The 14873-nt window shown below is 46.4% G+C and overlaps 2 protein-coding genes across 7 annotated transcripts in view; one reads left to right on the forward strand and one right to left on the reverse strand.

The window, feature by feature from the left end:
* LOC122539499 (netrin receptor UNC5C-like) overlaps positions 1-14873 on the forward strand; it is a 402437-nt gene that overhangs the window by 384994 nt on the left and 2570 nt on the right. For all 4 annotated transcript variants that reach the window (XM_043674428.2, XM_043674427.2, XM_043674426.2 and 1 more), the window contains 2 exons: positions 3785-3949; positions 9249-9427. In XM_043674428.2, coding sequence (XP_043530363.1) covers positions 3785-3949; positions 9249-9427 — 344 coding nt within the window. The remainder of the gene's footprint in view (positions 1-3784; positions 3950-9248; positions 9428-14873) is intronic.
* Positions 1-14873, reverse strand: part of bmpr1ba (bone morphogenetic protein receptor type 1Ba) — a 584628-nt gene that overhangs the window by 22973 nt on the left and 546782 nt on the right. The window lies entirely within an intron of this gene.

Below are 14873 nucleotides of genomic sequence, written 5' to 3' on the forward strand. Positions count from 1 at the left end.
AACTGAGGTTAAATTCCAGGAATTGATGTCATGTCCACAATGTATTAGCCTGGGCCTCTGCATTACTTGTCAAACAGCTTTACCAATATGTCATTGTCTTCCCATTAAAAACAAGGGTAGAACAACTGTACCCACCCAGAGAATCTGTGTGACCTCCTGTACCCACCCACAGACTGTGTGTGACCTCCTGTACCCCCCCACAGGGTGTGTGTGACCTCCTGTACCCACCCACAGGGTGTGTGTGACCTCCTGTACCCGCCCAGACTGTGTGTGACCTCCTGTACCCCCCCACAGGGTGTGTGTGACCTCCTGTACCCACCCACAGACTGTGTGTGACCTCCTGTACCCGCCCACAGACTCTGCGAGACCTCCATAGAATGGGTGGAGCCAATGGAACATGAGCGTTAACCCTTTCAGAACCATCACTTTTACAACAGCCATGGTCTCCCATCGCAATGTAACCCATCGTCCAATCAGCGCAAACATCACAAAATAAAGCAAGTACTTTTCTAGTATTTCAAGTTGAAGGTGGGGATGTGATGGCCTAATGATAATTTCACTGGGCCTGAATTCCACAGACCAGGTTAGTGCACTGGGGGCAATGGCTCATATCCCATCATGGTGGCTGGTGCAATTTAAATTCTGTTTACAAGAATGATCCCTGGACTTCAGGGGTCAAGTTATGTGGAGAGATTATGCAGACGAATGAGGGGGGGGGGGGATATCACTGAGACTTATAAAATTCTAACAGGACTAGACAGGGTAGTTGCAGAGAGGGTGTTCTTGGTGGTGGGTGCATCCAGAACCAGGGCTTACAGTCTGAGGATTTGGGGTGAACCATTTAGCACGGAGATGCGGAGATATTTGTTCACCTAAAGAGTGGTGAGCCTGTGGAATTCAAAACCACAGGAAGTAATTGATGCCAAAACATTCAGTATATTCAAAAACAGCCAGATATAGCATCTGGGGCGAGTGGGATCAAAGGTTATGGTGAGAAAGCAGGATCAGGCTATTGAGTTGGACAATCAGCAATGATGGTGATGAATGGCAGAGCAGGGTCAAAGGGCCGAATGGCTTCCTCCTGCTCCTATCTTCTATGTTTCTATTAAACTAGGCCTGTTTTCTAGTTTCGAAGGTTAAGTGATAATCTGATCAAAGTCTTCAAGGTGTTCCAGGTTTTAGATGTAACAGGAAAGATAGAAAAGGAGGTAAGGTGGAGGGAGGGGGTGGGTGGGCAGGTGTGGCATTTTCGGTAAAGGAATACATTACTGCTGTAACTAGGGAAGATATTTCTGACAAATCGTACAAATTGCAAATAAGAATCCATCAAATGCTTCCAATAGTAAGAGAGAAATTGAGAAACAAATATGTAGGGAGATCTCAGATATATATATATATATGATAATGGGTGATTTTAATTTTCCAAACATTGACTGGGGCTACCATAGTGTTAAATGTCTGGATGGTGAAGAATTTGTCAAATGTGCCCAAGGAAAGTTTCTTTATTGTGGATGTATGTGTGGGTGCTCCTACTAGAGAAGGGGCAAAATTTGACCTCCTTTAGAGCACCTGACTGGGGCAGGGCAGGGCAGGTAACTGACGTAAAACTGGGGGAACACTTTGTGTCCAGTGATCGTAATTCCATTAGTTTCAAAACGGTTATGGAAAAGGATAAGCCTTCCACAAAAGTTAAAGCTTTTAATTGGAGTAAGGCAAATTTTATTGGTATCCGACAAGAACTTTTAAACGTTGGTTGGAGTGGACTGTTCGTGGATAAAAGTACATCTGACAAGTGGGAGGCTTTCAAGAGTGTGATAACGAGAATTCAAAGGCATTTTGATCTTTTGAAGGCTAATACTGATAAGATTAAGGAACGATGGATGAATAAAGATACTGAGGTTCTCGACAAGAATAAAAAGGAATCATATTTTAGATATAGGCAACTTGGTTCAGCTGATCAATATAACAAGTATCGGGGCACTCTAAAGAGAGAAATCAGGAAGGCAAAGAGGGGATATGAGATAGCATTGGCAGATAAAGTTAAGGATAATCCAAAGAGATTCTACAAATACATTAAGAGGGTAACTAGAGAGAGGGTGTGGCCGATTAAAGATTAGATTACTTACAGTGTGGAAACAGGCCCTTCGGCCCAACAAGTCCACACCGCCCCGCCGAAGTGCAACCCACCCATACCCTTACATTTACCCCTTACCGAACACTACGGGCAATTTAGCATGGCCAATTCACCTGACCTGCACATCTTTGGACTGTGGGAGGAAACCGGAGCACCCGGAGGAAACCCACGCAGACACGGGGAGAACGTGCAAACTCCACACAGACAGTCGCCTGAGGCGGGAATTGAACCCGGGTCTCTGGCGCTGTGAGCCAGCAGTGCTAACCACTGTGCCGCCCACGGTGGAAAGATGGAGAAGGTTGTCTTTGTGTTGAAGCCCAAGAGATGGGATTGATATTAAATGAATATTTTGTGTCAGTTTTTACTGTGGAGAAAGAAATGGAATCTAGAGAATGCAGAGAAATAAACTTTAAAATGTTTTAAAAACAGTTCACATTACAAAAGAGGAAGTTCAGCAGGTCTTAGAGAATATAAAGGTGGATAAATCTCTGGGGACAGATTGAATGTATCCTAGAAAGTTGTGATGTAAAGGGGAAATTACAAGACCCCTTGCAGAAATATTTGCATCATCTGTAACTACGGGTGAGGTGCCTGATGACTGGAGGGTGGCTAATGTTGTACCTTTGTTTAAGAAAGGCTGTAAGGAGAAACTAGGAAACTATAGACCTGTGAATCTGACTTCAGCTGTGGGTAAATTGTTGGAGGTAATTTTAAAAGATTGGATTTATGGACATTTAGAGAGACATTTATGGACATTTAGGAAGAATATTACCAAGCTGGAGAGGATTCAGAAGAGAGTTTTCAGGATATTACCTGGTATGGAAGTTTTGAGTTATAAAGAAAGGCTGGATAGACTGGGAATTTTTTCACTGGAGCACTGGAGGTTGAGAGGCCACCTTACAGAAATTTATAAAATAATGAGAGGTGTAGATAGAGTTAATCATGGTTGTCTTTTCCTTAGGGTGGGGAATTTCAAGACTAGGAGGCACTTTATTAAAGTGAGAGGAGAGAGATTTTAAAAAGACACAAAGGGCAAATTTTTTAGACAGAGGGTGGTTCGCATGTGGAATGAACTTCCTGAGGAAGTGGTGGATGTGGGTACAATTACAACATTTAAAAGACGTTTGGATAAGTATGTGGTTAGGAAAGGTTTGGAGGGATATGGGCCAGGAGCAGGCAGGTAGGACTAGATTATGGTCGGCATGGACTAATTGGACTGAAAGGGCTGCTTCCGTGCTGTATGATTCTATGACTCTACATTGACCTGTCAATGACAGGGCAGATGATGATAAACTATTTCCACTAGTTGGGGACTCTTTAATCAGCAGCACAGACTGAAAATGAGGCCTAGACCCTTCAGGAGTGATTTTAGAAAGCACTTTCACACACAAAGGGTGGGAGAGGTTTGGAGCTCTCTTCCACAAATTGCAATGAATGCTGGATCAGTTGTTAATATTAAATTGGAGACAGACACAGCAAAGTACAGCAAAGATTTTAAGGTGTGTGGAGTTAGGCCACAGATCAGCCATGATGGCATTGAATGGTAGAACAGGCTTGAGGGGCTGAATGGCCTCCTCCTTTTCCTATGACCTATGTTTTTAAGTATTCAGTGCCAACTTTCCAATGACATCTTTCTGCCTTTTTCAACAGGAAATTCCTTTCTACCACATATGGAGTGGCTGTCAGAGGAACCTTCACTGCACCTTCACCCTGGAGCGTTTCAGTCTTGTCACCACAGAGCTGGTTTGTAAACTGTGTGTGCGTCAGGTGGAAGGCGAAGGGCAAATCTTCCAGATACAGAGCAGCTTATCTGAGGTACGATGGTCATTTTGTACACATGGGCTACCCAACCTGACCAGTGTCCAATGAGACCGACAGTACCTTTCCAACAATCTCTCTTTGTGTGGGTGTACAGTAAGATTTGAACAAAATGCTAGGAGAAAAATAAACAAGACACAGGCACAGTGGCTCAGTGGTTAGCACTGCTGCCTCACAGCGCCAGGGACCTGGGTCCAATTCCAGCCTCGGGCTACTGTCTGTGTGGAGTTTGTACGTTCTCTCCGTGTCTGCGTGGGTTTCCTCCGGGTGCTCCGGTTTCCTCCCACAATCCAACGATGTGCGGGTTAAGTGGATTGGCCGTGCTAAATTGCCCACAGTGTCCAGGGATATGTACGTTAGGTGCATTAGTCAGGGGTAACTGTAGGGGAATGGGTTTAGGTGGGATTCTCTTCGGAGGGTCGGTGTGGACTTGTTGGGCCGAAGGGCCTGCTTCCGCACTGTAGGGATTCTGATTCAGCTGGGGAGTGCGGAAGAGGAGAATGTAAGAAAAATGGCAGACAGACCTAATGCAGTCAGTTTATAAAGGTGCAGAATTCAATGTTGAGTCCTGGAGGCTGTAAATTTCCGAAGTGGAGAATGGGAATGTTGTTCCTTGAGCTGGCGTTGTGATTCATTGGAACATTGCATCAGGCCCTGGACAGAAATGTCAGCATGAGAGCACAGTGTTTCTCAAAACTGAAAGCAACTGGGAGGTTGGGGTCATTCATACAGACCCTTCGGTCCAATCAGTCCATGCCACCCATAATCCCAAACTAAGCTAGTCCCACCTGCCTGTGCTTGGCCACTATCCCTCCAAATGTTTCTTATGCATGTACTTAACCAAATTTTGGATGTACGTTTGCTCGCTGAGCTGAAAGCTTCATTTCCAGGCGTTTCATTACCCTACTAGGTAACATCTTCAGTGGACCTCAGGCGAAGCAATACTGAAAATTCCTGCTTTCTATTCATAGATTTGGGTTTCTTTGGGTTGCTTCACCTGAGGCCCACTGAAGATGTTACCTAGTAAGGTAACAAAACGTCTGGAAATGAACCTTTCAGCTCAGCGAGCAAACCTACATCCAAAACCTCAGCCTGAGCTACAAATCTTCTCAAAACTCACTTAACCAAATATCTTTTAAATGGTGTAACTGTACGTGCATCCTCCACTTCCTCTTGGCGTTCATTCCACACACAAAGCACTCCCTGTAAAGAACATTTGCCCCTCATGTCCTTTATAAATATTTCTCCTCTTAACTTAAAAACATACCCCCGTTGTTGAAATTCTCCGCCCTATGGAAAGGTTACCTGCTATTCACATTATCTACGCCCCTCCTGATTTTATAAACCTCTATCATGTCACCTCTCCACCTCCTATGCTTCAGTGAAAAAAGTCCCAGCCCATCCAGCCTCTCCTTAACTCAAACCCTCCATTCCTGGTAAGTCTCTTCCAAACCCTCTCCAGTTTAATAATAACCTTCCCAAAACAGGGAGACCAGAACTGGACACGGTATTCCAGAAGAAGCCTCACCAATGTCCTGTATATCCCCAACATGACTTCCCAACTCCGATACTAAGGGATCTGCGCAATGAAGGTAAGCGTGCTAAATGCTTTCTTAACCACTCTCACTGTGATACAAACTTCAAAGAATTTTGTCCCTGAACCCTTAGGTCTCCCTGTTCTACAGCATGACCCAAGGCTGTACTTTTAATTGTATCAGTCTAGCCCTTGTTTGTTTTATCAAAATGTAATACTTCATATTTATCCAAATTAAACTTCATCTGCCACTCCACAGCCCATTGACTGTCTTCTGCAGCTCATTGCCTGTCCCTCGAATGGACAGTGCATGGCATTACCACTTACTGTTCGGAGGCCTGTTGTTCAACCTGGCCCATGCCTTACCCTCTCTTTGTAAGAGACATTGTGGATGTGTCAGTCAACTCATAACTCACAGCCAATGCAAACTGACAGCATCAAACAGGCTCATAGTCTCTCTGGTGAATTGCTGGTTAGTGAGGCGTTCAGATCATTCATGCAGGAATGAATGGAAAGGAATGAGCCAAATAAATGGATGTATACACCGATAAAGCGATGCATTTCAGCAGCACCTTTCACAACCTTGCACTGTCTCAAGGTGTTTGACAGACAATGAAACCCAGTCACGACTGATAACTGTAAGAAGTGAAAAACTTTTGCGCTGCAAAAAATGCAAACATTTCTGAGTTTGGGTTCTAAGTTGTGCCAGAGCTTTGGCCCATGGTGATAGAAATGTAGATAACAGGAGCCGGAGTAAGTCACTCTGCCCTTTGAGCTTGTCCCACCATGGCTGATCGTCCAACTCAATCCCCTGTTCCTACTTCCTCCCCATGCCCTTTGATCCCATTAGCCCAAAGACTGCATCTAATTCCTGTTACCTGCCTGATAACAGATTGCTAAATCTAAAAGTGTTGCGGCTTGGACTGTTCATCGTTAAGGTCAATAAACACAAAATTCCTTGTTCCATCTGTTATCGAGTTAGCACCGCGAAACCCATTCAGCCGCCTCTGCTGACTTTGACCTGAATTTGTCCCATGAGCTGGAAGTTACTGAGCTTCGATGTTCTTCGTTCGGCTGTGCAATTGGGCTACCATCCCATCACCTCTATCGACATCGCAGTGAGCTGCTCGCTGTCAGCGAGACTAACAAAGTTGCAGAAGCTGGAATCCAAGCAGGAGGCTGGGAGAGCACAGCAATACTGGCAGCCTGTATCCTCCAGGCCTCCTGCCAGCTGTCAGCGAGAGCTTGCTGTACACAGATTGGTCACGTTGGCGCCACGTTGCTACAGGGGCTACATCTTAGGAGTCCCTGCCTATGCCATTGAGGTGGTGAAAGGCACTACCGGAATGCAAATTGTGTCTTTCATTTCCAGGACAGAGTCAGCAAAGTGACGGGCCATGGTCTTTTGGTCTGAATTGATCAGACGTGGAAGGACAGGTGCTTGGAATTGGCCCAAACAGAGAGTCTGGCTTGTGGATTACAGGACTAACCGATCAAAGTTAGTTATTCCCTTCAGGAATCAGCCTATCTCCCACAACACACATCTCTTTGCAAAATTGTAATGAGTTGGACGACCACTCGCTGTTCATGTCATGAAGATGGCTTTGACACATTGCCAGAGTATCTGAACAATCTCAGTTCTGGCTCTCAGTTCAACAAAGGACTCACAGGAGATGGTTGCTCTCTGATCAAAGGCAGGGGTGAACTCCATCTGAACTCAGTCCGTTTTAAAAACAGTCTGAATAAGTTCATCTGACGTGCTCCCAATCCCAACACACACTGTCTTGAAACTGGCCTTGAAGTTTTCCTCGACCTCTACACGACCCTGGCTAATGGCTTGTTTCACTGGATACTCCGGAGTTGTTGCTAAGCCTTGGTTTTTCTCTCTGAGCTTTGTCACTGGAGAACATGGCACGCGGCCACAAGGTGATCTCTGGGTGTTGCTAACTACCTTTTGTTGCTGCTGAGTTATTTTGACTTTGATGAAAAGGAGGATGGATTGTGAATGTGTGGAGGCAGAACTCTGTCCGGTCTCTGTGTCGACCAATCCATTCTCCAGTTTCTGGGAGTGCCCTCTCTCGCTCTGGGATGAAACCTTCCTCGCATGTGCCCAAAAGGAAACTAAATTCAACTCTGTCCATGGAGAGGTTGTGCAGTGAAGTAACTGCACCGATGCAGTTATCCCGTCACTAAGTCGCCCTTTATTTACATTGTTAAAAATCGCGCAACACCAGGTTACAGTCCAACAGTTTATTCGGAAGCACTAACTTTCAGAGCGTTGCTCCTTCGTTAGGTTTATTTACACCTGCACAGTACATTAACTCTGTCCCAGCTAGCTCAGAGTCGGTCCCTAGAGTGAGGGGGACCCCTGAGCCTCCTGTCAGGCAGGGCTCCCTGATTGGACCAGGTTAACAGCCCCAATCGGGGAACCCATCTTCTCTGAGATCCGACTGGCTGACCTCGTTACAATCACTACACACAGGGAGCTGGTGACAGAGAATGAGCTCCCATTCACTACACTCCACCTGGAGGCTGGTTCACTCGAGGCATTTAAGAGTGAGTGGTGGTAATATATGTGATGAACAATTTTGTTGAGTTCAGTGTCTCAAATCAGATTCCTGTCCACTCATGACCCCACTGCGCTCACCAATTCCATTGCCAATTGCTGGAAAAAAAATCCCCATCGGTGTCACTAATGTCCTTTAGGGAAGGAAGCTGCTGTCATTACCTGGTCTGGCCTCCATGTGACTCCAGACCCACAGCCAATGTGGTTGACTGTGGAATTAGGAACGGACAATAAATGCTGCCTGAGCAGTGACACCCTCATCCCATGAGTGAATAAAGAAAACCAATTCACACATTGCTCACCCCCTGTCCAGCAATGCTTCCATTTTAAACTCTCCATCATTGTTCTCAAGTCCCCTGGTCCCCTTTCTGATCCCTCTGGAACATTCTCCAGCTCCAGCAACCCTCTGGAGTATCTATGTTTCTGGAATGTCAGCTTCTCGTTCATCCTGAGTGTCCATCACTCCATGCATTGGCGCCTGTCCCTTTAATCGCTTGAGCTCTGGAAATTCTCCTCCTCAACCTCTCTGCCTCCCCCTTCCTCTTTTCAAACACATACTCAGGCTCCGAAATGCATGCAAAGTCTTGCAGATGCTGAAAATCCAGAACACACACTGGAGAAACTCAGCAGGTCTGGCTGCATCTGTGGAGAGTGAAACAGAGTTAGCGTTTCATGTCCAGAGACTGAAATTCAGTGATTGACAGTTCTCTGAAGGAGACATTAACACTGTTTCTCTCTCCCCTGATACTGCCATACCTGATGAGTTTCTCCAGCAATTTGTGTGCTTGTCTCATTCCAATTTGTCTCAAACCAAGCAATAATTTTCTCCTTACGGAGTTCAATGTCAAATTCTGTTCAATCATCCTTCAATGAAGTTCATTAAAAGGCACTACATAAATGCAAACAGTTGTTAGGCTCAATTAATTGAGTTGCAAGTGTTGTTATGTGGACAAAACAGGGCCAATTTCACAAAGTCCATATGCCCTGGTGAAGAATCACTGGACCTGAAACATAAACTCTGCTTTCTCCGCACAAATGCTTCCAGACCTGCAGAGTTCCTGCTGCAATTCGTGCTGTTATTTCAGTTCGGGCATGCACGAGCTCTTTATGTGAATTGGTGCTGAGTGTAGAATTGAGGGGGACTGGGAGTGAATGAGCTGGGAGTGAGCCCTGACTCTTTGCTGTCTGTACTGCAGGACGTGGAGCCAGTGAGCAGTGTGCAGGATGAACCAGACACTGGTGTGATCACCTTAGTGGGCCCCAGTGCGTTCAGAATCCCCTTCTCCATCAGGCAGAAGATCTGCACCAGCCTGGACGCTCCAAACAACAGGGGGAATGACTGGAGATTGCTGGCACACAAACTGAGCTTGGACAGGTAAGGAAACTGAGCGAGAACGCTTGAACTTGGGCGGTTGTGATAGAATTTGAAGTCAGTTAAAAATCTGGAACTGAAAGTGGGCCTCCGTGACAGTGACCTTGGAGCAGCGGAGTTGCCAGTTATCCAGGGGCTGTCATGGAGTTTTCAACATCCTCCCACAAGTTAAACCGAGGCAATAAATCCAGGCTTATTGAAGGGTGGCATTTAAATGGTGTTTTACCTGACTTTCCCCAGTCAGTTCTGTTTATGAATGAGAAAATATCAGGGAGCTGTTTGACTCAAGGGACCAAGTCCAAGGGTAAAGACACTAGAGCCATGTTCAACCAGAGTTAGTGACTCATAAGCCACAACGGGCAATGGTCCATCGGATTGGAGAGCTGTGAGAGGATATATGAGATAGAGGGTGGGAATACCCACAGTGAGTCAGTTATGTCTGTCTCAATTTCCCTGGAAAATGCACAGTGTGTTTGGTTAACTGTCCGATTGGCAATCTGATATTGTCAGTCTGGCAAATATGAAGGCCCCTCCTCCCCCTCTCCCCTCCTCTTCCCCCCCCCAACCCCTCACCCCACACTCACTTGCAAGGAGGTGATATCACAATCTCCTCAACAATATCAACACCACATGAACAATGGCACACGCTCTCACACATACACCCACACTCACACCCTCTCGCACATATACACCCACACACTCAAACACACACACACACTCACACCCTCTCGCACATATACACCCACACACACTCAAACACACACACACACTCACACCCTCTCGCACATATACACCCACACACACTCAAACACACACACACACTACACCCTCTCGCACATATACACCCACACACACTCAAACACACACTCACACCCTCTCGCACATATACACTCACACCCTCTCGCACGCATAGTGTCATGCATATACCCACTCACATTCACACACACACACCCTATCACACACCCACACTCACATACTCTCTCGCACACTCTCTCGCACACATACACCCACACACACTCAAACACACACACTCACATACTCGCACCCTCTCACACATACACCCACCCACACACTCACACCGTCACACATATTCATACACACTCCCACACACACTCTCATACATACACACACACGCTCACATCCTGTCTCACACACACTCATTTACACACACACTCTCACACCAATGCTCTCTTGTACATACTCATACACACACACATCATCTTACATACAAACCCACAACCTCTCTTACATATACACACACACGCTCTCACACACACACGCTCTCACGCACACATACACACGTGCACTCTCTCACACACACACACACACATTCTCATACACACACACTCTCACACACACGGCCTCACACACACGCTCTCACAACCTCACACGCTCTCACACACACAAACACAACAACCTCACACACACACACACACATTCTCACGCACACTCTCTCTCACACACACACACACACACACACATACTCGGAGTGAAAGTTTTTTCGCACTTGCAGCCTTTGGACATTTTGATGTGGTGAAAAGCTGCTGGAGCCATCTGGACTTTTTGGAAGCTGTAATAACAGGAGGCTACCACTGGATGGCAGACTTGTACTATCTAATAGGAAGGGACTCTGCCTTGCAAATCATCAGAGAGGAAATGTGTTGCTGGAAAAGCGCAGCAGGTCAGGCAGCATCCAGGGAACAGGAGAATCGACGTTTCGGGCATAAGCCCTTCTTCAGGATCTGCAGCATCTGCAGTCCTCACTTTCTCCTCATGTCATCAGAGAGGACCAACAGCCAGAAACCTTCCCTTTTAAATCCGTCCTTTTAAAAAAGATAGAAACCTGGGGCAGGAGTAGGCCAGTCAGTCCTTCAGGTTTGCTCCATCATTCAATCTGATCATAGAATCTCTACAGTGTGGAAACAGGCCCTTCGGCCCAACATGTCCACACTGACCTTCCAAAGAGTAACCCACGCAGACCCATTCCTCTGCCCTATTGCATTACATTTACCCCTGACTAATGCACTTAACCTACACATCCCTGAACACTACGGGCAATTTAACATGACCCATTCACTAACATGCACATCTTTGGACTGTGGGAGGAAACCGGAGCACCTGGAGGAAACCCACGCAGACACGGGGAGAATGTGCAAACTCCACACAGTCAGTCACCCGAGGCTGGAATCGAACCGGGGTCCCTGGCGCTGTGAGGTGGCAGTGCTAACCACTGAGCCACCCTGCAATCTTCCGCCTCAAAGCCATGTTCCTGCTTTTGCCCCATACCTCTTGATGCCTTTAATACCTGAAAATGTACCAAGCTCTTTCCTGAACACGTTGGCCTCCACTGTCTCCTGTGGTGGAGTTTCCCACAGATTCACTCCCCTTTGAGTGAAGAAATCTCTCCTCACCTATGGCCTAGCCTGTTTCCTGAGTGTGTAACCCTTGGTTTGACCTTCCCCAGCCTCCCTGCTCAAGGCTGAGAGAGAGAGAGAGAGACAGAGGATTTCTAACCTGGAATGGAATCAAGGGTCATGGGAAAAGGCAGGAGAGTGGAGTTGAGGACCATCAGATCAGCCATGATCTCGTTGAATGGCAGAATGGACTCGATGGGCTGAATGGCCTACTATGTCTTAGAAGCCTGGTCAATATGAAAAGATCTTTAAAGGATAGAAGCTTCTGAAATTTGACTCCTGAGATGTATGCTGAAAGTTCCTTCGACAGACAGTAAGGCCATAGTGAAGTGGTGTACAAACATTGAACATCGAACAGTACAGCACAGGAACAGGCCCTTCGGCCCACCATGTCTGTGCTGGCCATGATGCCATTCTAAACTAATTCCATCTGACTGCACGTGGTGTGTGTAGCTCTCTGTTTGCTGCCTGTTCATGTTTCTACCTAAGTGCCTCTTAAACATTGCTATTGTACCTGCCTCTGTCATCTCCTCTGACAGTGAGTTCCACCCTCTGTATAACAAACATTCCCCTCGCACACATCTCCCTTAAACGCCCCCCTCTCACCCTAATCCTATGCCCTGCAGCATTTTATAGTTCTGCCCTGGGTAAAAGATTCTGAGCATCCACCCTTTCCATGCCTCTCATCGTTTTATATACTTCTATCAGGTCTCTCAGTCTCTGGCGCTTGAGCAACAACAATCCAAGTTTTGCCAACTTATCCTTTTGGATAATACACTCCAATCCAGGCAACATCCTGCACCCTCTCCAAAGCCTCCATATCCTTCCTAGTGGTGGAGGCTGGTACAATTGCAACATTTAAGAGGCATTTGGATGGGTATATGAATAGGAACGGTTTGGAGGGATATGGGCCGGGTGCTGGCAGGTGGGACTAGATTGGGTTGGGATATCTGGTTGGCATGGACAGGTTGGACCGAAGGGTCTGTTTCCATGCTGTACATCTCTGTGACTCTATGACTCTATCGTGTGGTGACCAGAACTGCACACAATACTCCAAATGTGGCCTCACTAATGTCTTATACAGCTACAACGTGATTTGTCAACTTTTATACTCAATGCCCCAATCGATGAAGGCAAGCATGTCATGTGACTTCTTTACCATTTGTGTTGCCACCTTCAAGGAACATGCATCTCCTTCTGTACACCAATGTTTCTAAAGATCCTGCCATTTACTGTAGACCTTTCCCTTACATTTGACCTCCCACAATACATTGCTTCACACTTGTCCAGATTAATCTTCATCTGCCATTTCTCCACCTAACTTTCTGACTGATCTCTATCCTTCTGTATCCTTTGACAATCTCCCTCACGACGCACAACTCTGCCAATCTTCATCACCAAGTGTTGACTGTGATAGGGTTAGGGTTAGGGTGGGGAGAAAGTGAGCACTGCAGATGCTGGAGAGTCAGAGTCAAAAGGTGTGGTGCTGGAGAAGCACAGCCAGTCAGGCAGCATCCGAGGAGCAGGAGAGTTGACGTTTCAGGCGACTTTCACATGAAGAAGTGTAATATTGGACTAAAATGGCTCTCTGATGAAGGGCTTATGCTCGAAACGTTGACTCTCCTGCTCTTCTTTTGCTGCCTGACCGGCTGCGCTTTTCCAGTGCCACGCTTTTTGACTCTTGGGTTAGGGTTAGGCTAGGAAGCTTACTAATCAGATATTTTCATCAAAACAGTTTATATATATGACAAACCACAGGGGTCCTAGCACTGATCCATGTGGAACATCAATGGTCACAGACCTCCAGTCTGAAAAAGATCCTGCCTCAACCACCCTCCATCTTCTATGACCAAACCAATGTTGTATGCAACTTACCAACTGACCATGGATCCCATGTGACTTACTCTTCATGAGCAGCCTACCATGAGGGAACTTGTCGAATACTTTAATAAGGTCCATGTAGACAACATCCACTGCCCTACCCTCATCCGCGTCACTTCCTCGAAAAACTCAGTCAGGGTTGTGCCTAAGATCAAAATGGAGTGAGGGGGGGAATATTGTTCTGTGCCCCCACTGGTGCCCACCTCTCTAAGGGTATTAGTGGACACCATGCCCTCTGTCTTGAAGGATATCCAAATGTGAATGTAGCTGTGGAAGAGGGGCACACTATGACCCCCCCCCCCTTGAGTTGCTTGTACTCTCTGATGGCCACTTTGGCCAGGAGTAGGCCCACAAAGTGGTCCTCAGATTTGCCTGTTCCCCCTCGCCCACTCTGTAACGGGAACCCAGCAGGTTTCTGGTTCTCTATTCAAAGATGCTACCACACACCCACCTCTGAACGTGCTTGCCTTTTGGCCACCAACAAATCACCCATCCCTCTCATGAACTGGAATGTTTGTGAGTGCAGGGAGAGTGCCGAAAGAGCCAGAAAAATGGGGAAAAGGTAGAGAGAGGGAGGAACAGGACAAAATGAAAATGGAGTTGGAGGGGGAGATATCCCCATGGTATCTCTGAAAGCTTCCAACTGTTTTTCTATATGCGATATAGGTGTGCTCACGCATAACTGAATATATATTTTCATGTTACCAAATCTCCCAGGAAAAGTTACGTAGTTATCCACCATCACTCGACCATCTGTGTTTCCAATTACTAACCGGTTTAACTACAGAACTGCAGTATTGACACCAACAGGGAGGGAGGGATAGAGAGGATTAAATCAAAATGAGGTTTGAGGGGGAGATAATGCACTCCACCCTCTGAAACGCTCCTCAGGATATTTCCTAATCGATCAGTTCAGAGATGTCATTACACAAATCTGGAGCTGGTGGGACTTGAATCCAGGTCTCCTGGGTCAGAGGTGGTTACACTACCACTTGCACATCAAGACCTTCCTCATTGTTTATATCTTTTTAATATCCACAAGTGTCCTTACATTTCTTAAGGTTTTCCACCCCATCACCCAAGATCCCATCTCCCATCTATAAACCAGCCGTGTTGTCCAACTGATGAACTTCCAAACCCCATTCAGGATACTG

This window comes from Chiloscyllium plagiosum, unplaced genomic scaffold (genome assembly GCF_037043375.1).
Source record: "Chiloscyllium plagiosum isolate Xiang-an unplaced genomic scaffold, Cpla_swu_hap1 HiC_scaffold_36, whole genome shotgun sequence".
Lineage (NCBI taxonomy): Eukaryota > Metazoa > Chordata > Chondrichthyes > Orectolobiformes > Hemiscylliidae > Chiloscyllium > Chiloscyllium plagiosum.